Raw genomic sequence first — 24101 nt, forward strand, 5'->3', positions numbered from 1 at the left:
GTTTCATAAAGATGGCACTAGACCTGCAGTACTCCTTGGCAAAGCCTGGTATTGATTTGATGTGGGTTCACTGAGAATGGGGAAATTAATGGTACAGCAATCTACCAAGGATGGGTAGAAAAACCTGGGGGGGTGAGGCAAAAAAAATAAAAAAAAAAAATCACAGGGCATTCAGTTGAGGACGCCATCTGTTTGGAAACCGGAAAACTATCTGGGAAGATATTCGCAGAATCATAGAAAGGCTTGGGTTGGACGGGACCTTAAGGATGATCAAGTTTCAACCCCTCTGTCATAGGCAGAGACACCTTTCACTTAGACCAGGTTGCTCAGAGCCCCATCCAACCTGGCCTCGAACACTTCCAGGGATCGGGCATCCACAGCTTCTCTGAGCAACCTGTTCCAAAACCTCCCTACCCTATGAGTAAAAAGTTTCTTCTTCCTAGTATCTATCTAAATCTCTCCTCTCTTAGTTCAAAACTGTTCCTCCCTTGTCCTATCACTATCTGTACATGCAAAAACTTGCTCTCCTCCTTTTTTTAAAATCCTCTTTAGGTACTGGAAGGTGCTGTGAGGTCTCCCTGGAGCCTTCTGCAGGTTGAACAACCCCAACTCTCTCAGCCTGTCTTCATAGGATAGCTGTTCCATCCCTCTGATCATCTTTGTGATTATACAATTGTGGAATTATTACTTGTTTCCTTGGTACCTGCTCATAGTCACTTTTGGAAATAAGGTACTAGTTCAAAAATACTTTAGGTACCCTTACGTCTGTTCCACTGCACTGGTATTCACTCTAGTTGTGTAGCTTTCCCAAGTGGTTCAAGGTACTGCAGCCAGTTAAGCTCCATTTCTCTGAAAGGAAGGAAAAAAAAAATCCCCAATGAGAAAGCCGATCTTTACAGTTAGCTGGGCTAAAGGCCAGGGTACCTCACCAAGTACCCGGCAGCACTTGCTGTCGTTTTTGAAAATGTTCAGGTCAGGTAACACTTTATACAAGTGTGTGGGTGTCGGGGTGCGTGAGTGTTTTCTGGGACTCCGATTTATTATCCAGTTTGGGAATGTCACACCATGTTTTATTTTCAGGAGCTAACAGGCTGCAAGCCGTTCTCTGACCTGAAAGGCAATGCAAAAACAGATTCACTCCCCAAAGTGACCGAACTGACACAGTGGAGACCATGTTGCTAAATTAGTCCTAAAATTTCCTACAAACATCTCCCTTAAAGATCTCGCTAAGAAGAAGTCGCGCTGGGGTTATTCCGAAGCACAAGGCTAGTACGCTTTGTTTCCGCAGGGCCCGGCTGGCCGAGCCCCCACGGCGGGCTCAGCGCGGCGCGGCCCGGCGGGAGGCGGTGGCGCCCGGCCCGTCCCGGCCCGCAGGCCCCGGCCCCGCCCGCGGGCCCCGCCTCTTCCTGCGCCCCGGCCGCGACGGCCCCGCTCTCCCGCGGCTCCCGAGCGGCTGGCTGTGCCCGCTCCCCGCCCGGGCAGCGTGCGGGCCATGCTACGCGGGGCGGCGGCGGCGGCCCGGCGGTGCGGCCTCGGCTTCGGCCCCGGCCCCGGCCCCGATCGGGGTCCGGGTGCCGGCCGGGGGCGGGCGGGGGCGCGGCGGTGCTCGGGCGCGGCGCGGCGGCGGCAGTGGGCGCCTCCAGCCGGGTGCGACAGCGGGATCGTGGCTTACAACAGCCGGAGCCAGAGCAAGGAGCCGCTCGTGCTGGCCACGGAAGGAGTGGCGACCTGGTAGCGCCTTGCGCGTGGGCGGGCGTGGGGGTGGCGAGGTGACAGGAGCGAGTTGTGCCCGGAGAGAGCTCCTGTGACCGGTTCTGGGCTCCAGTACACGAAAGCCGTGGAGCTACTGGAGAAGGTCTAGCGAAGGGTCACTAAGGTGATTAGGGGACCGGAGCATCTCTTGCGAGGAGAGACTGCAAGAGCCGGGCCTGTTCTGTCTAGAGGAGAGAAAACTTGAGAGGGTATCTCATCAATACATATAAACATTTCGAAGATAGGTGCCAAGAGGATGGTGCCAGGCTTCTTTTGGCATTGCCCAGCGACGGGATGAGGAATAGTGGCCATAAACTAAAACATGAGAAGTTTTACCTCAACATAGGGAAGAACTTCTTTATGTTGAGGGTGGCAGAGCACTGAACAGGCTGCGCAGGGGCTTATGGAGACTCCTTCTCTGGAGACATTCAAAACCCACCTGGACACATTCCTGTGACACCTGCTGTAGGTGACCCTGCCTTGACAGGGGTTTGGACTGGGAGATTTTGCAACCCTAACAATTCTGTGATTCTGTTTGCCTCCCCTCTCTGCAGGTACAGCTGTGGGCCGACCGTGTATGACCACGCACACCTTGGGCACGCCTGGTGAGTTGTGGATTGCAGTGTGGAGGCATCCAGGCACATAAACAGTGCTGGAGATCCCCATGCCGGTGGTGCTCAGGGATTCAGGCGGATATATGGTGCTGGACATCCCCAGGCTGCAGTGTGTGTCTGAGTGACAGCTGTGACTGGTGACACGAGGCCTAGCCCTTTGCCTCCTGTGCTGTGCAAAGGGCAAGCGTCTGTTTGTTATGTATTTTTTGTTGGGCTAGGGTAGTTTGTAAAGGAGCTGCTGGTTCTGCTGCCTGGCTGAGGCAGAGAGTGCGTGTTTGTGTCTTGGGAAGAAACATTAGGAATGTATGCAGTTTGTTTAGTAGGATGAGTTGTTTCAAATCGTATCAGCATAATGTGACCTCTTCATGCGGAGGAGTTGTGATTCTGGAGCAGAGCCTCTCAGCTGTGTGAAAAGATAGTTCTCCTCAGGTTTAGTTCAGACACTGTGTTGGCACCAAGGAAACACCATGCAGGGTTGGCTAATGGAAAGGTACTTTCAAGGTTTACAGATGAACACGTTGGATCTTAGATCTCAGAAAGTTCAGGTAGCTTAAAGGCCTTTTTTGCATTGTAATACTGCAGTGGCTTACTATGTTTAAAAACAAAAAAAGTCCATAACAACACAGGTTTTTCTGTGTAGTTCATTAGGATTGTTACAACAACAAGCTAGCTTCATTATAAGTAACTTGGTAAAAGTATGTTAAATACACCAGGGGAGGTTGCTGCCACTTGTTTCAAAACAACATACCTGATGAATAGACATGCAGGGTATCTGCTGTTCCTGTGAAACTGTGGGGAGTTGCAGCAACTCAGGCTGCTCTTAAGGTTCTGTCTCTGCATTCTTAGAAAGTAAATTGTCTTGGGCTCTTTGGAAGAGCACAGGTTTATTAGATAATTGTCATGTGTATGAAGATCAGATATTGTGCATTTCAGTAACTCAATAATTCCTTTTCAATGTAAGGGATTTCACAGCTTCTTGTCCTGTCTCAACTTCATTCAGAAACTTGTGTTGAATCTTGCTCATGTTGAACTGAGCCATCGCAGTAACTGCACAACTGCTGCTCTGGTCTGTAAAAAGGAAGACTTAAAATACCAGCTATGTAAAAGTACTGTTGTCAGTGCTAATGTTAATGCTACTTTACTGTTGTGTATATGTGTTGGTGTCTTTTTCCTCCTTACTTGTGTCAAATCTCAGCAGAAAGCTGACCTAGCTTTTTACTGGTGATCTAAAAATCAAGAAAATGTATCTTGAACTTTTTGTTTGTGCTTAGTATCTTCAGGGGAACTTTTTTTTGCAAGTTATAGTAATTTGTGTATTTAAATCTACAGCTGTTGTGATACAGGCTCCATTACAGTTTAGCTTGAAATAATTACGATTTGAAATCATCACTTGAGAATAATTGTATAAAAAAGTTAGTTATAAATTTCTTGTCTTTATCCCTCAGTTGAGGTTCTCTAGTGTGGTAGGGCCTGTCTTCCCTGACATGGTGTAATAGGGAAGGGGATTGCAGAGGTGCTTCTGTCCTAAGGGGTATAGTTGATCTAGACCACAATGTTTTACAGAGGTGGAGGATTTCACCCTTTGGTCTTATAGCTCTCTGTAGCTTTTAAATGTCTGTTTTTCCAGTGGTTCTCTTGCCCTCAGGCTTTTTGATTAAAAAAGGGAGTAGAAGGGCCTTGCTTACATTTGCCAGTTTTTTTACCCATCTGTTCTTACCCATGTCTAAACTAGCAATTTCAAGCTTTGCCGTTGTGGAGGTTTGCCATACATCTGTGTCACCTGGGTCTGACCTCTTCATTGCTGATTTAAGGAAGAATGGTTAGTGCTAAATATTGCCTTTGGTGTATCATGGTACACCAGGTATAATTCTCTCTGCTAGCACCTCTTTAAGCACCTTCACGTGTGGTTCCTGTTATGTGACAGAGTGTCTGCACTGAAGACCATTTGCTCTCTTTTCTCATCAGTTAAACCCTCCAGTGTGGGAGGAGTTGACTGTTCCTTTCCAGTGTCTCTGGTCTTATACATGTCAGTGTTGACATCCTATTGCTCAGCTGATTTGTTCAGGATGGTGGAGCACTCTTGGTTCTATTTATTAATTTATTTTAAAAAATGGTATCTTTTTTTCCCCAGTAGCTAAGTCCAACTGTAGAACAGCTGAAATGTATGCTGCTGTTGGGGGCCAGGAGCTGCACTGGGAAACAGCATAAAATCAAATGGAGTGGTGGCTGTTGCCAGTCTGCTGCTCTTGTTAATTAAATACCATCATTTTGTTATACTCCTGCTACGTGTTCTCTTCTCACTAGAATTCCCTTTTTTCCCCCTCTGTCTTTCATTTGAGTTGTGTCAAACACAACAAATGCAGCAGGTAATAAAGCAGAAATGGATCATAGAAATCAGTTTGAGATCCTTGAGGAGAATTTGGAAATAATGGCATTATTTTTCTCCTGTCCTCTTTCCATTGCAAAAAGAGTTCTTATTTCTCTAAATAATTTAACATTCTCTAGTATTTTATGCTTCCTGTCTTAAAAACAGATGCTCTGTCTGCCTCTATATGATATCCAACACCCATTCTGTATAGAGAAAAAAAGTAAGACAGGCAAATAATACTATTTTTTCCCAGTTCTGGGTCTGACCTTGATTGTACTGGTTTGACCTGCAGCTTGTTTGGCATCCAGGTTCCTGGCTGAATGCTTTGAAGTAAGAGTAAAACCAAGCACGAGAAATTTCTCTTGTGTGTGGTCTGCCACCCCTCAATCTTGACTGTCCATTTGTTTTGGCTTTTATTTTTCTTTTTTTTATAATCAGTCCTGAAGTGGTAAAGATTCTGCTTTCTGAGGTACCAGGAAATATGCTGTGGTTCTTGTAGAGTTTCTTCCATTAATTCAGTTGGAAAATGAGAGGAGAGGGAACAGTGTGAAATTTGTGCCTGCTCTGGGAACAGTGACTACAGGGCTGTTCAATCTAATATCAAGCTTTTGATGCTGGCGTTGTTCCTCTGAACAGGATCCAAAGACCAATTTAATATTCTTATGGAATCGTGTCACCACGTTAGATGAACCTTACTCCCAGTGAGCTGCTATTCATTAAAAACTATCTCCCTGGCAGCAAGGCTTTCAAAAAGTCTTTTTTCAGCATGGGCATGGTACAAACAACAACAAAAAGTATTTTTTTCATTGAGATGTGCTACGTGGCACCTGCAGGGAAGGGTGCAAATCCGTTTCTGGTAGTTGCTTACCCTTCTTTGTTCTTACGGCCATGGGAGTTGCAGTTTTTGTGATGCTGTGGGTGAAATGGGAACCTGTAGGTCTGTGAACCTCCTTGGTGGCTTTGGAGAAAACAGAGCCCAGAAAGGCTGAGGATTCTCATCATCCTGCAGGGTAGACCCAGAGTTTTTAGTCGCCTTCTAGTATCTCACCTAGTAATTGGGTTTAACTCAATCAGAGTGTGTTTTGAGAATTGCAAATGGAGAGTCTGTGAGCTGAAGAAGCTGCAACAGTCCTATTCAGCTTGTATATCCATCAGTCTATCAGCATTAAATACTCTGCTTTGTGACAAAAGCTCTGAATAATTTTCAGAATAACTTTTATTCTCAAGTGGAAATAAAGTAACATCTAGAGCATCTACTCTTTGCTATCAGAAAAGATCTGTGGTGGTGTGTGAATGAAGTACATTATTGGTGGCTGGTATCTGTTGTTACTCAATCTTAAGAAAAGTTCACTTGAATCCTGCCTTATTCTCCCTGTTCTTCTTCGGCATGACTTTTGAAAGCCTGTTAGGATATGCTAAACCTAAGGGATGTATTTTAAGAGTATCTTATCTCTGTGTCTTACTTTGTCCTGTTGGCTTTGAAAGAGTTTCCCAGCTCATGTAGCTTGTGATGCCCTTTGAATAAAGAGATGCAACAAAAGAAAGCACTCAGAAAATTCGATGTAATGTGTCACTAATACCAGAAGAGGGTAGGCCAGTTCAAGAGAAATTTGCTTGACTTTTGTGCAGGTAACAAAAGGTTTATGCACTTATGAAAAAACGCCTTATGCACTGAAGATCTTTTCATTAAAAGTGTTGGGGTGATTGGCTGTGGCTGTTGGTTATTTTTGTTTAAGTTTATTTTTAATACTGCATGTTCAAAAGCTTGTGTTTCTTTCTCTTCCAGCTCCTATGTTAGGTTTGATATAATTCGAAGGATAATGACAAGGTTTTTTGGAATTGAAGTTATCATGGTGATGGGGATCACAGACATAGATGACAAGATAATAAAAAGAGCCAATGAGGTAGGTGTTTGCTGCAGTCTTTGACTAACCCTTTGGTATTTTCTAAGTTACATATATAGGAAAATTAACCTGAGTTTTCGGTTCTTTTGTTATGTTTCTTTTTAATTAATAGATAATAAATGTTGAGATTTCTGGTCCCCTAGTGTGGCTGTAATGGGTCTGGGGGTGAGAAGGGCTGAGTGTCGAGAGCTGTGTGGGGGTAAATGGCTACAGAGCTGTGTGATGGGGGGAGGCAGAGAGGGGGCTACCTTACAGCACCCAGTGCTGGGATTCTCCTGCACTCTCTCCCTTCCTGAGAGGCTATCAGGGAGCAAAAGCCCCATGTGAATCATCAGCACAGTGAAATCACCCCAAAACTTAACAGCCAGAAGGGTTCTGATTGAGTTCTGGAGAAGTGCTGTGTGCCATGATCATGAAAGGCAATAGTACAGCACTGCCACGTGGGGCTGAGGGCAGTTCCTGGAAGGTGCCGAGCACCATCTAGCTGCAATGTCAGCACCTTGGAAAGCTTTATCAGCCCTGAGTTTGTCAGCTACAGGAAAGTTAACATTGTGTGTAGGGATAAGTCTTGATAAGACTGGGGCAGTAAGTGGTTCTCAGCTGAAGTTTAATCTGACCTTTTTTACCAGATGAGCTTGGTGAATGATTATTGCAATTCTTTTTTTTTAATTGTTTTTTAAAACACGAACCCTGAAGCACTAAGAATGTACTCTGTGTTTTATTCTGCATTTTGAGTTTTTTTGTTTCATTTGATTTTAGAATCTGTAACTCGTGTCTTCAGGATCATAAGTGAATGTGTTAGGTTGAATTGCAGTTGCAAGTTTTAAGATAATTTCTTGGAGCCAGAGAATTTGACAGCTGTTCCTTTTATTTATCTTTAAGTAAACAGTTTTGCAGTTAAATATAGGCCCCCTGCATTCAAATGAATACTAGCACACCATTAATGTAGAAATATGTCTGTTCCCTTAGTCCATTTACTTGCAGTTTTCTAAGCCAGTAAACTATTTTAAAACAACCCCCATTCCAAAATGCAGGCATTTTAAATCCTCGTTTGCATTTTGAAGTTTTTCCTTATTGTCAGAACACCTTGGAGATGACATGTTCCTGAAAGAGACATTGTTTTACTGCATTCTTCGGTTCTATGAAGTAATCTTTTCTTGGCAGTTTTTTTGGTGACTTTTTGAAATGTTTGCTCAACCATTTTGTTTGGATGGCCAAAGCCTCTACCTCAGTAGCCTGCTCTTGTTGTTGGAACCTGAGCACCTGAGGCATTACGGTGTTGGAATCAATGTGATTAAGCTTGTTCTTCATCCCCTGGTGGGGGAGGAACCTGAAAGTTGGGTACTAGTTTATGATGAATGTGCTGCATGCCATCACTGGTCCTTTGAGAAAGAGATGAGTCTCTTTGTGTGTTGAACATACATCTGGGTGGGAGGAAATTCCCCATCTTCTTTCTGTGGGCACCTTTGTTTCTCTTTTGATCAAAGAAGGAGCTGAGCTGTCTAGGGAGATTAATCCAATCACTGGTCTGCAGGCAGAAGCATGTCTTTGTTTTTTGGTGCTGAGCATCATCCTAATTTCATTGCTGCATGAACATCTGGACTGTCTTCACCAGAACTCCTGCTTTGTCCTGGAGTTTGTACAAACAGTGGTACCCACCTGCTCTCTCAAAGTTGGAGCCCTTAAAGATGCTCCAGTAGTGAATTGGAGGTGTTGAAATGGGATTTATGTTGCTAATGATTATGTTGTTACCTGCAAGATGGAGAGACTGACAATATGCTCTCTTCCCAGTGGTTTATTCTCAGAGAAAATGTAAAAGCATGCATTTGAAACACTTTGATACCTAGCAAGCTGTCCATGTATAGTTCAATCCCGGGCCTCGTCTGAATATTTGAGAACAGGTACCTTACATGTGCAAGTCCCTTTCCTTTTGGGTAGCATTTTCTCATGACCTCTGCAAGAGGAACCTGTTCATGTCCCATGGATGAGAAATGTAGAGAAGGTGCTTGAGAAACACTGGACTTGGCAAAGTGTGGAACTGACTTTCACTATTGAGATCTATGAGTACCCTTGATCTTCAGAAATAGCTTTTTTTTTTTATTATTCACTGAAAATTAATATAATGTCTCAACCTGCAAGTCTCTGATCTGTCTTTCTGACAAGTAGGTGGTATTGGTGTTTCCTGTCAGTAAGTTGAATGGTTTTTATGTCCTCTGCATGGTAGTATATTTTGTCACTGGAAATGAAAGACCCTCTCAAGAGGAAAAAAATAAGGGAGGGAATGAGTTTATTATTTTAGTCTTTAGTTGCTTTATCTTAAAACAGATATATTAATATTTTGGAAATTGAGACATAAATTAAATACTACTTCTACATTATTTGTAACTTACATCTCCTCCCTGTCAATGTTAGATTAATAAGCCTTTCTGACTCTTTACCTTGGGGGCTCTCTAAGTCTTCCAATTAGCTATTAGCTGTCTGAGAAAAGATTGCCATATTTTATGTCATTACTCTTGATTTATGATTTGCTAATCTGCTTCTCTTTTTTTCAGATGAATATATCACCAGTAGCTCTTGCTCGTATTTATGAAGAAGACTTTAAACAAGATATGGCTGCCTTAAAGGTACAAATACTCAAGATTCTAAATTTAAGAGTATTTCTAAGCAATTATTTTGTTAAAGAATCTAGTTTTGAGAGTTTGATCTGAAAAAAGACATTTCTTTCTTGGAAACTGAGTGCTGATTGACTTTTTCGTTCTTCTGGAACATTTTGAGTAAGGAAATGTGGGGAGAAGCAAACCTGATCTTTGGAATGAACAAGTTAAGTTCCTTTTTTTTTTTCTTCCATATTCAGTAGATCCTTGCTTCACAGATACTGCATATTTACTATAATGCAGAAGTAGCCTGATTGAAAGCACAGGAAACACAAAATCTTTCACTGAGCTGGGGTGACTTTGCTTATTGTCTCCCTGTGAGAAGCAGAGAGTGAGGCACTGGGAAAAATCAGGGGGTTTTTGCCACCCCTAAAAATATTTTTTCTGTATGTGTATTCTTAAATACTACTCATGATTTTTTTTATGATACTTGCAACTTTTTTTTAAAGATGGAACTGAGGAGAATGTTCTTTTAGTTTGTTTCTTAGAGTGAAGGAACTCATTGGCAGTGTGTTAATGAGATGTTACTCTTTCTTTAAGGTCCTTCCTCCTACGGTATATATGAGAGTGACTGACAATATTCCTCAAATAATCTCCTTTATAAAAACAATAATTTCCAGTGGACAAGCTTATGCAACCTCACAAGGTAAGGCTTTGAGCAAGGTAACTCCTTGTTCAGCACATGTATAGGAAGTCACTGCTCTTAGTAATCCTGTTTTGGAATCAGGTGAGATACCCTGTGCGAGGCTTTCCTTCTGTTGCTTAACAGGGTGTGAGTGAATTGTTTGTGATGACATGAGTGGGCAGAACCACTATTACTCAATTTCTAAGTTAAATGTCACTCATTAGTTAATATAATTTACTGTAATAAACTGCTGTCTAAACTCCTTGGGGAAATCCTGGCCTGATTTCTACAAGAAAGCTGGGGGAACCTCTGAAGAGGAGCCGTGTATCTCCTATGTGCTGTAAAAGATGTGTCTGCAAAGCAAAATGTGTGGTTTTCTTTGCAGGGCTGGTGGTTGTAGAAGAATTCAAGTGCACTGTAACTGAACTAGGTGTAGCTTGACCTGCAGTAGGGGAGGGGTTTGCTGATTGTGCATGGGCAAGGAAGAGCCTGGGAGGTCTCCAGCATTCAAAGTTATGCTATGGACAGAACGAGCATGTCCACAGAGGATACTGAAAAGCTGTGTAAAATGGAAACACCTACTACTAGTTTTGCATATTGCTGAATTGCCAAATGAGAATTTCAAATGGGAGTGGAAGAGCAGTTTGTTTTGCTTTCTGGGAAATGTTATCAAGGTCTCATCAATGTCCCTCATCTTTGCTATACAACTAAACGTTTCTTTTGTATTAGGCAATGTTTATTTTGATGTTAAATCCTGGGGAAAAAGATACGGAGTGTTAACTGCTGTTAACCCTGATACCCAAGATGAAGCAGGTAAGTTCATGACACCAGCTTGTTTGTGTTCATGCACTGTTTGCATTTTGCATCTGTGTGCAAACTTTCATTGAATAGTCTGAAACAGTTTTCTAACCTGTTGTGTATAGCTATCTTTCTGGTTAATTAAGATTACAGCGCTTTTGTAGTTATTTTTTGAGGCACTTACTGTTGCCAGTGCAGGAGGAAACTTGGTATCTCTTCCTTTCATCCTTCCCTCTATACTTTTGTTCTGGTACCTTAGAACAATTAGGATTCTTAAGCAATTTCAATTAAATACTTGGCAGTGGTACGTAGAAGCTTCACAGTGAGGTGGTGTTCTTGCTGTTGCACTAGCCAGCAATGAGGTACTCGAGGACAAACACAAGGAAACCTCACCTCCTGTATTATTGTTGGGGCATTTGCACTGCTCTGAAGTTAACTGGATGAATTGCTTCCTTCATTACTTGTCACTGAGCTAAGCAGTCTCTTTGTGTGAGAGTGAGCAACCTCTTCATAGGCTGTGCTAGAGCAGGCCTGTACCCTGGGCTGTGGGGATGTTGCTGCAGTTCCTGCTTTGCAGGATTGCTGAACCTCTGTGTAGTTTCTGTAAGGATCTGATTGGGTCTCTGCGTCAGGGAATTTGATGTAGGTCTCCTGCATCCTCTTGCAAACTAAAGTTCAGTATTTCATATTTTTAAAAAAATCTGTTTATAATTACTAAAAACACCTTGGAGGCTGATGCTCAGGTGCAGCTAGAACTTCTCACACTTCTGCTCTGGAGTTGTTTCATCATTACAGCTTACAGAGGGAATGCATCTTGTCAACAGTTATTTAGAGGTAATTACTGACTGCAGAGAGCCAGCAGCCTCCTGGGCTGTACAGGGAAGAAGGTAGTGGAGGTGATCCTTCTCTGATCTGCTTGCCAGCAAGCCAGTGGAGGTGATCCTTCTCTGCTCAGCACCGGTGAGACGTGCCTGGAGTGCAGGTCTGGTGCTCTGGTGCTGGGCTCCCCAGAACACCAGTGGTATGGACATCCTGGAGAAAGGCCAGCAGAGGGCCACAAGTATGATGGAGGTACTGGAGCATCTTTCATATGAGGATAACCAGACAGACCGTGGACCCCTCAGCCTGGAGAAGAGAAGGCTCAGAGGAATCCTACCCGTGTGTACTCATACTGATGGAATAGAGGAGATGGAGCCAGACTTTTCTCAGTGCTGCTTGGTGATGGGACAAGAGGCACTGATCACAACTTGAAACATGGGAAATTCCATTTAAAGCTAAGAGAAATCTGTTTTACCCTGAGGATGGTTAACACAAACCATGTTGCTCAGAGAGGCTGTGGAGTCTCCATCCTTGGTGGTAATCAAAGCCTGACTTGGACACCATCCTGGGCAGCCTGCTGTGGCTGCTCTGAGCAGGGGGTTGGATTAGACTGTCCCCAGATGTGCCTTCCAGCCTCAGCTGTGACTGTTTATGTGTTTTACCTTTCTTCCCCTCTAGTCACAGCTAAGTGTTCTTATTTCTAAAGATTTTGAATTGTTTTGCTTACAACTGAGAAGTTGAAGAGTGCTCTTTTGATAGCAGCATACTCAAAAAAGGGCAAAAGAGGGTTGGAGTCAGCAGAACTTGGCAATCTAGTGAAAGAGCCCGGGTGAAGATTCAGTGGATAAAACTAGGGCTATATTTCTGTCTCCTTAGTTCTTAGGAATTTGGAGTTGAATGATTCTAAATGTGAGGTCATGTATTTGTCAGAAAGAAAGTCTGGAGTCCAGAACCCTGTTCTGTGGCTCCTGTCACACACAGGAGGTGCTGTGTCTTTGACTGGAAGTTAGGATACAACAGAGATGAACAGTCCTGCAGTATTGTGACAAAAAGGACTGCATCCCTGGCAAGTAGTGAAGGAAGGAACAAATAAAGCTAGGAGGAAACCTTTGTAGAGAATTCATTAGTGAAAATGGTACTGAGAAATTGCTACTGTCCAAGAATAGTTGTGATTCTTACCTCTGTGTGCTTTGTTTTATAGAATCTAAACCACAAAATGCTTGTGTCCCAAAGAAAAAATTGTGGGGTGTTTGTTAATGTGTTTGTTGTTTTGGTTTGGTTTTATTACCATTTGCTGCAGTGCAGTCAGTTTGTCCTGGGGAAACTGCCTGATATGTAACTAAATAAATGAAAAATCAGGCAAACCAGGGAAGGATAAAAGAACTGATAGGATAGGATGTATTAAGGAATCTTGAATCCATCTTTGTAGCTGGTCGAAATCTATTTCAATAGTCCAATATTTCAGTATTTTACTTTTCCCCTGTGTGAGGGGGAAGAGAGGGAAGTTGTAGTGAAAGGAAGTTGATTGAAGGGAATAAAATCAGAGTAGTTCACTAAGCACACATTTCCTTTTGCTTTCATTTGGTCATTTTATTTTTTTTCTTTGAGACATATCCCATTAACAAATCACTTATTCTTGCCAGTTGATTCTGATAAACGACATGGTAAAGATTTTGCCCTGTGGAAGGCTGCCAAGCCTCAGGAGTTATCTTGGAATTCTCCCTGGGGAAAAGGACGACCTGGCTGGCACATTGAATGTTCCACAATATCAAGGTCAGATTTCTTGGATTTTGATAAATCTAATGCTATTTTTTAGTTTTCAGTCACAGTACAATGGTAGCTGCAGTATTGAAAGTATTTTCTGATCAGCAGATTGCACTGGTTTTAATGTTACCATTTTATGCAACTTGGGCTGTCACTTGTGGCCCAGATAAATTCTGCTTCACCTTACTGTCACAGCTGTCTATATGTTTTGGCACCTTCTCTTGAGTCAGACATGGTGCTTAAAATATGGCACATGGGATCACACAGTCGATTAGCAGTCTTTTAACTTGAAATGAGTAAACAAAGGTTTGGTGGAAGTTATGGTAGCTCTTTCATTTACTTCCACTTCTAGCAGTCTCCATCAGACCTAGTTCAGGATGTAGGTGTCAGGAGGACAGGGTGTGGGATTCCAGCTTGATCTATGAGATCTTGCTGGCCTTATTTTAACTGCAGCTGTGGATGTTCATGCTAATAATCTGTTACTCAGCTTTCTTGCTGAGTAGTGTTTTGCTTGCAGTTGGTTTGATGTAATTTGCTCTTAGTTTAAAGTTTTATTTTCACCACAGGAGAAAAAGTCTTCTCTCCTGGAAGATTGGTAGTGTACTTAGTTTTTCATTAGTCTCAGATCTTTTTTTGGAAGCTAATAACAAATAATTTAGGTGTGACCTTGTTTAGCTTAAATTTTCAGCTGAAGCTGAAAGGAGGTAGAACCAGCTGCTTTAGGTTTCTCTTTCATATGCTTTTCTGGTGCACCCGGGGTTGTTAGTCATTTCTACCTACTTGTGGAAAGTGTTTATAGAGGTGATTTTCTGTCTGTAAATCGTTTCAGCATAGTGAAGCAGCTCTTAAAGCAATCAAAGTGCACAAAATCATGCTGTGTTTGATGTACAGCCTCTGACAGAAGTGTACAGATTAAGAAATGCCAGTTACAATGTGGCCTGTCTGCTAATGCAATACTGTTTATAGTCTGCATTTCTTTCTGTAAAAATGTATTTTACTGAGGCTGGATGAGGCTCCTGCCATATAAATAAAAGCTGACCCATGGAGAGCGTAAGTGTAGTAATCTTGGACTGTGAAAAATGGAGAGATTACTTTGGTAAGTGACCTAAAACAATTTGCTGTCCCAGTCAGCTGTTGAAGGCCTGTTTTTTAGCAATATTTACTTAGCTGTCTCTTGCCAAGTATCTCAAAGCACTTTAACAAAGTTAGGTGAATTAATTTTGAGAAGTCTCTCTGACTGTGGAGTCTCTGGTCTCTAGGACAGCCCTGGAGGAGGGAATCCCCTGCTTTGACCCGCTGGGGTCTGATCTTCTCTCTGCATTTTCCCTTGTGGTGAGGTGGGCAGTTCCTCCTGTTGCTGTGCATTGGGCAGATCCATCTGTCACCTCTCTCCAGCTCTCAGTGGTTTTGTTGGAGGAAACAGCAAGTGCTTCTCTGTAGGTGGCACAAGGGAAGGTGAGGGTCAGTCCTGGGAAGAGCTGTGCTTTAGCTGGTTTTGAATCAGGCAGGAGCAGAGAAGGATGAACTTGGGAAATGGTGGCAGCTGCTCTTCCTTCTTCTCTTCTTGTGTTTTCCTCCTGTGCACCAACAGCTTCTGCAAGGCCCACATGTGGCACAGTGTTAGCAGTGTTTTGTCTCAAAAGGGTCCAAAGTATTAATGTCTAGCCAGCTACCAGGACCACCTTGTTAAGGTGATATAAGGGAGGCCTGTGTGTTTGTAGGGTTGCATCTTTCCCTGCTTGAGCACTCCTGGTTTCTGAGCAGTTAAGGTTGACTTACATCCCTATGAGGCTGTAAGTGTGGCCTTTGTTTAAGAGATAGGCAAAATAAAGTTGCTAACCTGCCCAGCTTGACCTGACTGCACACACTATTGTCTGAATTCTTACAGAAAAGGTACAAGATAAAGAAGAGTAATACCAACTTTACAGAGATAAGTTGTTAGGTTTGCACATAAAGGCACCTGTCTGATATTGAAATGTCAGCAGAACAAGGAAAGGAGACATCCTGCTTGTTGTCGTTTAAACTAGGGTAGAAAAATAATTGCTTCTTCTAAGTAATTGTGAACAGATACGGGTCCTGTCCATACAAGTTCTGCAGTTTTGGTATCCAGGATATATGTAAAGTGTTGTTTTAAAATTTCTAAAAGTTACTAAATTGTACACTTAAATTTATGTTGTTTCATCTTATTCTTATCTGCATTTCTTTTTACAAAAAGTTTCTCTGGTGTTCTACTTACTGATCAGGGAAATATTGTTACAGTGCAGTGTTTGGAAAGCAGCTGGACATCCATACTGGTGGAATAGATCTTGCATTTCCTCATCATGAAAATGAAATTGCACAGTGTGAGGTGTATCATCAGTGTGAGCAATGGGGGAATTACTTTTTGCATTCTGGTAAGTAAAATACTGATCTTGAGATCAGGCCTCTTGAGAGGCCTGTACAAATACAATAGTTTGGGTTTTTTAAGTTTGGCATTTCAGGCTATGAAAACACGTTGCACTGACTGGCATTATACAGAACTGCTCTTTCTACATACGAGTGCTTCATTCAGTGAAGTTTGTGCTGTACAGTGCTTTGAACTACATGACTGATGGTTCTGGTGCTGTTCCCATGGATGGAAACCTTGACATTTGTTTTTCCTGTTGCAGTCGTGGTGGTTCTGGATGGACAGCTGAAGTCAATAGAAAGTCAGATTCAAGTCTGCAGCCTCTTTTGCTGATTAGTATTTTGGGCAGGATGTCTTTGTGAACTCTTGAAGCTGCTCCTCTGAGTAGAAGAGCTGCAGAGTTAAGCCTCTGGTACACTCTGGGAATTACATGAGCTTTCATTTTTATATATTTGTACTGTATAGGAAGAATATTGAATTCTAGTTTCAGTTCTCAGTGTAGAGCATGTTGTAAATCAATAGTAATTGTCCAAAGGCTGGTGCATCCTCCAGGGTGTGCTTCATTCCCGAGGTGCTGTGGAATCCTCTGCACTTCCACTGAGATGCACGGCTTACTGCCAAGTGGAGCCTTCTGTTGACAAACCAGTGAATCTGGCTTTTCAAACTTGGAACTGAAACTGTAGGGGATATATTTTTTGATATCAGCTAAACAAAGAGGAGCCAATTAAAAAAAATAAACGGGAGAACTCAATTCCAAGGGCAGTTTGTACACTGAGGTTCTCTAGGAGCTGACAGATTGTATTCATTAAGTCAAAAAGTCTTGCTGGAGGATGATGTCGTGAATTATTTAGGGCAAATGAATCAGCTTCAGAAACAATTTATTCTGCTAACAGACTTCAGAGTTTTTGCAGCTCAGAATTGGAGGAGCAATCCCCATTAGAGGAAGAAAATCCCTGCACTGGGGATAAATCTTATAAGGACTCTATTTTTAGACTACTTGTACTCTGGGAAGAGCGCCAAACCCAAGTTATGAAAATCCTTGTATTTTGTATTCTTGAATGAAATCATTCTAAGTACTGAAACTCTTGGAGGAAGAATATTAATTCAAATTCAGATGTTACCGATACCTTTTTAGGAAAACACAATCCAGCTATTTTAAGCTTGTCTGCCTGAAATTAAGTAAATCAGTATTCAGGCACCTTTGCAAAAGAGGAAAAGTAACCTTGCCGAGGCTCTTCCCTTCTCCCAGGGAAATTTTGGCTGTGGGTTTTACTTGTGTCACAAGAGCTGCAGATGTCCAGCTGTGTTTGACAGCCTGAATATACTTATTGAGTGTCCCAGGTTTAAGGATGCAGCAGTGAATGTGGCCTTGCCTGCTAGCAGACGGACAGACAGTGAAAGCAAGATTTTTTTATCATGGATATCTGCTGTAGCTGGTTCTACATCCACAGATTTTTTGATTCGTTGCTTCTCTCCATAGTGTGTTGTGCAAAATTAAATTTCGAGGTGGTCATGGTAGGTCTAGAGGCAGTATTCTCATCGTGAGTTTCTGCTTTGAATCATTATCAGAAATAGCTGAGAAGTGAAACTGTGCGCTTTTCATGTCCAGTTATCAGGCCTGAGCTTGTTGCTTTCATATCCAGATGAGTGTAATGGGGATTTTATCTACTTGTGGAAGCAAGAGGGTTTCAGGCAAGGCTGCAAAGCAGCTCTGTGCAGTGAGTAGCACAAAGTGCAGACAGCTGCAAGGATTGCTGAGCAAGAAATACCACTTCTGTTGCTACTCATAAAAGCAGGAGCATGATCATACATTGTCCTTGTGTAGCACTCTGAGGCATTGGTAACATTGGGCTGCCAAATATGGAAGAATGCAGTGTTGGCAGGGTATTACAGAACAAGAGAAATTTATGCTTAATCATACTCTGAGGCAGATTTTTAAGTGCTGGATGCTGTAGGTCACAGAAGTGCCTAAAATCCCATGTCAGTTGTGGGTGGTTGGTAACTTACAGAATTACTCTTTCATTAGGAGAAGCCTCTTAAGGCTTTTAGCAACATTTCTGAAATTATGCTGAGTTTTTCAGTGGCAGTGTGTTTCCCATCTCTCCAGTGCTGTGAATAATTGGTGTTTTCCATCAGTGGTGTTGCTGTGGCTCACATGGATGAGACCTGGAAGGAGGGAGCCTCAGGATATACCTCTCCTGTCTTTCTTTGACAGAGCTTTTGATCCTAAGCCAACTCTACATACTCTCTTAAATGCAGTGTTACTGCCTTTTTCCTATGCTACAGCCCTGCAGAGTAGTGGTCCATGTAGCTATTGAAAATTCTAGCAGTGCTCAGAGATCACATTTTAAAATAAGCTAATTCAAATTAGGCATTGTAGCTGCATCCCTCCCTTGCCCTGCTTTTTTCTCAGTCTCGCAAGTCTGGAGAAGTTGAGAATGTGTAGAAAATTAATTTTTCATTTAAGATGTTTTGAACCAGTGCTATAAAACTTTGGGTTAAAAAGAAATAAAGTTAAGAGCCACCAGTAAGTAATAAGTATAGAAGATTTGAGTTTGGAGGATTTTTTAATGCAAGATCACTGGAAAATATTTCTTAAATTACATCTGAGAAGTCAAGAGTAACAGGTAAGGTACTTGCCCTGTGAAGTCTGAAACTATTTGCTTGCTTTTTATCAGTTGTCAGTTCTGACTCACGGTGGTGGTGGGGATTTTTTGTTTTGTTTTAAATATAGATATTTTAAAGTTCACCCAGTGTAAGTTTAGAGCATGGACAGGTGTGCAGGACTGTAGGCAAAGCTATTGAAAAATGTTACCCATTATATTGAAATGTTCATTATATTGAAATGAAACGTGTATCCATCATAGCATATGATGCCTCCAACGTTTACAATGTCTCAGTGCAGTCTTTCTTATTTGCTCCCTATTCAGAAGCACACTTGTTTGTCCTGATTAATTTTTTTTTTTTTAACTATAGGGCATTTGCATGTTAAAGGAAGTCAAGAAAAAATGTCAAAGTCACTAAAAAACTACATAACGATTAAGGTAATTTCTTTGTTTGAATTGAAGCAATTTTGTAGGTTTGTAATGTGTATATATTAATCACAGCCCTCTTTTGAGAAAACTTTAGAGTATGTGCTTGTGCTGCAGTGTTTCTCTGGTATCTGCTGATATGATGTTGTTGTAGATCTGCATGTAGGATACCTGCTCAGATTCATGGTTTGCTTATAATGATGGATCTTGCTGAGCTTAGAGTGTTTGTAGGAGCAGAGTCTGTGCCCAGTACCAGGATCCTGCACTACAGATTTGTGGTTGGACTTAACAGTCTCAGGGGTCTTTTCCAACCTGAATGATTCTGTTCTGCAGTGATGGGTTCTCACCAGTCTGTTTTAATAGTGCTTTGAAAAAGCATGAACTTGAAAAAGATGGATGTTTTTCCTCGTCCTTCTTTAGGTGAAATGGAACATAGTGTCAGTGTTTTGTCAGGCAGCTACTGGGTATCCTGAGCCACACTATTGCAGCAGTCTCTCCCATTACCCTCTATTTTTATTTTTATACAGTGACCTTTGTGATGCACAAAGGCTTTTCCTTTTGATAGCCATGGGCCACATGACTGTTATATTTCATTGTGTCCCCAGGTCTGGTATGGCCTAGAGCAGGGCTTCTCTGCCAGTTGTATGATACAGCTGTGCATGGTGCTGGGGTGGCTCCCGTGATGGCTGATGCCTTCAGCTGGATTAGAGTGGTTTTATTCCTTTAGACAAAGCTTGGGAAGCTGCTTTGGCATATATGTTCCCTTCTGGCCTCTTGGAAGAGTTAACTAAAACAGTTTAAAAAGAAGTTCAGTGTGAGCTTCTTTATTCTTAAGTCTTCTGATGCTGTCTGGGTACAGTTAAGCCCTGTTCCCTGGAGCTCTCAATTTTCACAGAAATCTCACAAGTCTCAGCAGGTACTGTGGACAGGGTGGAGAAATGACCACAAATGGAGTGCATGGAGTTAAAAGCAGCATATAAAAATGTTCCCCTCCATGTCCCCCATGATGACACAGCTTGTGTTGAGGAAACAAATATTTCAGGCCTGTCTGTCTTTCCTTGTAGGAAATACAGGGCCAAACAGCATGCTTTCAAAGAGCTGTGATTCTTCATCTGTTCTCTGTTCTCAGGGAAATGCAGAGTTGTGTTTTCTAGTTTGGATGGTTCTTTCCCGAATTTGAATTCATTTCTGTACTGTACTCATATTATTCTACCTCCGTATATTAGTGTAAAGCTTCTGGGCATATTTGGTACATTCATTTATATCCAGTTTTGTTTTAAAAACCCACAATAAACAAATGAACACCAATCAAAACAATCAGTATAACTGTTTCTTGATTGTGATTTTCTCAATTATTCCTATTTTCACTTGAGAGACAGCACATTGCTGATGCTTTTTCGCTGTTCAGGCTGGTTTAGTCTTGTAGCAGAAGCCTTATTTCAAAATGTGAGATTTAAACAAATGACACTTTCCATATTTTCTCACTTGTACTGGCTTCTTATGATTTTTGATTTTTTATGGCACTTCAGTGATCCTTACCAGTTTGTAAATTAAAAGAAAAAAAAAAAAGCAGAAGTGCAGTAGTCACAGTCAGTCTACCACAGTGTCCAGCCTTACTGAGAGCAGGGTTGAAGTTGATTGAATATTTTATTAATGTACCTTCCAAACATTTAAATTGCTCATTATGCTATTAATATAAACTAATTGTACTAGTAGTAATATTAATAGTTTACTGTTTACTGGAGTAAATTATTTGTAAAGCTACATAAATATTGGAGTGGAGTTTATTAGGCCTCATAATTAACACAGATAACTCTTTTTATATTGCTAGGATTTATCTTCATTCACTCCCCATGTTTCTTCATATTCTAGTCACAGAAAAAGTACACTTATTTTCTTTTTCAAAAAAACTTTTTTTTTAAGTTTTAAAAACTCAGGAGCTTTCCTTTCTGTAAGATTGTATCCCAATCTTAGTTTGATAATTTCATTTTGGTAGTTTTTGCGAAGGTCTTTATATAGTATATGTTTGATTGTACTTGCAAAGTAATTTTCACTATCTTGTATTGGACATTGTGTGTATATTTATATCTTGTATATATGTATGTACATCTATCTTACATGGAACTGAATTTTATTTAGTTTAGCTTTTAAAGCAGTGTTAGAGTGCAAAGATTTTATGCCTGTCTTAAATTGCAAAGATGTGTTATCATGTTAGTTTGAAAAACAAGGGGGTGGAGTAGCTCTTGAAATCGCCATCATTCTAAAGCTGTCTTTTTTTGCATGGAGTTTAGGATTTCCTGAAGAAATGTTCCTCAGATCAGTTCAGAATGTTTTGTTTGCGTGGCAGATACAGCTCAGGTAAGGAAAAGCCCCTTAGCTGTTGAGGTGTGCATGGCTTTCCACACACCCTTCCCAGCTGGAGGTGCGGAGGTGAAGCGCACTCCCCCTTCGAGGCCGTGCAGTTCCCAAAATCCTGTGGGTGGAAAGGTTTTGGTGGTGCTCTGTGGGGCTGCTTCTTGTCTAACACTTAGAAAATTGTCTTTTCTGAGCACAGTACATTAACCATTCATTTAAATACCTTCTTGAGCTGCAGTTAGTTGTGACTCTCAGTTAATTGCGCTTTTAATTAATTAATTACCTCTGATCTGCATTTGTTGTAGTTACTTGTATTGCAGTCACCACCAACTGTTGTTGGAGACGTATCTAGATGGAGCTGTGGCTTATATTTCTGTAGGGTACAGTGAGGGCTGGCTAATAATTTTTTATCTCCCTGCTGCGTTACCATTTTGTCCTGTGGAGTTCGTGAGTGTTCAGGCAGTTCTGTGTTGCAGTGCAGCTCTCTTAGACCAGCACATGATAACCTGATGAACATCTTAGCCTGGCAGATCATCTCTCTGCTGGTGGAGAGAGGTGTGGGACATTTTGTCAGCTTCCCTATCTACCCCATAGTGTTTCCAGCAGGTAGGTGCTACTTTGAGCTGGAAGAGGTTTTCATATGTCTGTGTTCTTACCAGTTTATTGGGGCCTGTGAAAAGCAAATGATAGTTCCTTAACCACTGCTGGGTCACCTGGCTTGTGGCTGTCCTGGCATAGCAAGGGAATGGTGGATCATGGGGCAGCAGCTGCTGTGGTGTTCCAGTGGGTCTCTATCTGCCTTGGATAAAGCACCTGTAGCTGTGTGACTGTGAGAGCTGGCGTGGCCAAGGCTCTGGGGCATTGCTCATGCCTGTCAGCTGCCAGTCTTTGTAGTCATGCAGTCATTGGATGAGAAGTCTTTCTGCTTGATAATACTGCTAGCTGCCTTGCAGGAACCACCCATGCAATCTTCCTGGTGGATCCTCCCTCTCCTAGGACAGTTGAAGGCATCAGGAAAGGAATAGATCCCTGCAATATTTCAAAGCTTAGGATAGTAAAGAGAAGTGATTATTAACTTCCCCTCCACTGTGATAGAGCAGGATGCATCCAAATCAAAGGTCTGCTGCAGAACAGCATCCTGTTTGGGGCAGGCAGTGGGTTTCTGGCATGCTGGCTGTTCTGGGATGATGCTGCAGGGCAGTGGCACACTTGGCTGATTTCTTCTTTTAGGAGATGAAGTACCTTGTGTACACTCAAGAGGCTCCCTGGCTGGGGGAACCTGGGAGTAATGAATAAATGTGTGTTTAAGACAGAAGAAAATAACACATACTACACTATCATATATATATAGATATATATATATATGTTTGTCATGTAAACAAGAGCCAAATGTCTGGTAGTTTCTAACCTTGCCTTGGGACAAGGAAGGGACTGGAGCCCAGCAGTGGAGGGTATCTGCAGACTTTCTTCGCTCCCTGTCAACTGGCTGCATTTGAACCTGTGCTTTTTGCATTACTTCTAGGATAAACACCTTCCTGAGGTTGAAAAAGAACACTACCTGTGTGGATGTGGGTGGCTTTGATGAAAGGATATAGTGGTGTCATATCAGAGTATAAGCCAGTTGTCAGGTAAGGGTTGCTCAGAAGTCTGCACTTTCCACCTCCACCTTATGAAGCCGTGTACATTGTTAGCTTCCCAGTAAAGAGCCAGAGCTGGTCTCTGCTGAGCCAGGTAATAATTCTGCTGCCTGTCAGCTTGTGTCCCTGCTATCAGTATTCACTTTGGTCTAAACATAAGTTTACTGCACTCCTTCTCATCTGGCTGTCTGCTCATATTTTTATGAGAAGTGAGATCTCAAGCACCTTTAGTTTGTTCCTTAAAACGTTTTTATAGCCTAGACGCATGGGTGATGGTTCCTGCCATCCCTACCTGCCAAAGAAAGTGTTTTGTAAAATCCAGGTTTGGGGGTCAGGTGGTACCACAAGTGTTGGATTGAATTGGTAAAAATTATCTTTGTAAGCCTGTGGATGAGGGCAGTTCCTGACAGTTGGGAATGGCTTGTACTTTGATACTGTGGTTTCCTGGGCTTGGAATGGCCCTTTTATGTTGTCTGGGCTGCCCACCCCCCCCCATCTCTTGTGTATGATAACAGGCACAAATAGAGACAGATGTGACTCCAGACTGCCCCAGCCTTGGAGGGGCAAGGGTTGAAAGGGGGTGCATGTGTTTCATGGGAGTGGAGTCCCTTCCTGTGATGATCATTGTCAGAGGGAGGATAAAGCTGCATGCCTTCCTTGTGGGGAAGAGGAGAAAAGTCAGAGAGAAGAGACTTGGATCATCCTTCCATAATGTATTTCTGCATGGGGTTCCTCTGCTTCATCACCCTCTCTGCCTGCTTGGGGTGGTGGTGCAGAGCTGCTTGGGGTGAAGCTGAGCTCTGGGGGCAGTGGTGATTATTTGGGCATTTTGCTTTGGCTGGTGCCTCTGGCTGTTCACTTCTTGGCCTGAATCACCACCATGTGGCACATCTGAGGCTGTTAGGAAAATGTTTCCTAGGTACCCTAGGCAGCAGCATGGTGACCCTCCACCAATGTGCCAGCTGCTTCTGGGTGCATCTTGAAAGGAGATGTGTCATCTCCAAAGTCCTGTAGGACCCTGCTGTGAGGCAGCACTTTTCCTCTTGAACCACTTGAGTCTTCCACTTTCCTCTTCATCAGCAGTGGCTTCACTTTATGCAGTGAAGGGCAGGGCATGTGAGCCCTGCCACGGGCAGTGGGGTTCTGTCTCCAGAATGCCCTCCTGGTCACCAGAAATGCTCCAGTAATGAACCTGGGTGAACTGCAATGTTTTGACCTCTCTGGTGTGTAATTTCTTGTTGATGCTAATAAACAAATGTATTGTAATTTGATGATGCATTGGTGATGCCATTGGTGACAAAGGAGGGGAGGAATGGGGAGCACAGGGAAGGTTTATCGGGCCAGGCTTGCCTGTGCTGTGTTGTGGGTTTGCAGTGCCTGCAGGCAGTGGTTT

At 42.4% G+C, this 24101-nt stretch overlaps 1 protein-coding gene across 4 annotated transcripts in view; it reads left to right on the forward strand.

Annotated features, from left to right (window-relative positions):
* CARS2 (cysteinyl-tRNA synthetase 2, mitochondrial) overlaps positions 1-24101 on the forward strand; it is a 42971-nt gene that overhangs the window by 5515 nt on the left and 13355 nt on the right. For 2 of the 4 annotated variants that reach the window (XM_062487996.1, XM_062487998.1), the window contains exons 2-10: positions 2307-2357; positions 6521-6638; positions 9191-9262; positions 9833-9938; positions 10647-10730; positions 13178-13307; positions 15558-15691; positions 18661-18728; positions 21008-21074. In XM_062487996.1, coding sequence (XP_062343980.1) covers positions 6555-6638; positions 9191-9262; positions 9833-9938; positions 10647-10730; positions 13178-13307; positions 15558-15691; positions 18661-18728; positions 21008-21074 — 745 coding nt within the window. In that variant the 5' untranslated portion in view covers positions 2307-2357; positions 6521-6554. Of the gene's footprint in view, positions 1-1492; positions 1732-2148; positions 2218-2306; positions 2358-6520; positions 6639-9190; positions 9263-9832; positions 9939-10646; positions 10731-13177; positions 13308-15557; positions 15692-18660; positions 18729-21007; positions 21075-24101 lie in introns of those variants that run through there. The other 2 variants (XM_062487995.1, XM_062487997.1) reach the window with 2 other exon arrangements.

The sequence above is a fragment of the Cinclus cinclus genome, chromosome 2 (genome assembly GCF_963662255.1).
Source record: "Cinclus cinclus chromosome 2, bCinCin1.1, whole genome shotgun sequence".
Classification (NCBI taxonomy): Eukaryota; Metazoa; Chordata; class Aves; order Passeriformes; family Cinclidae; genus Cinclus; species Cinclus cinclus.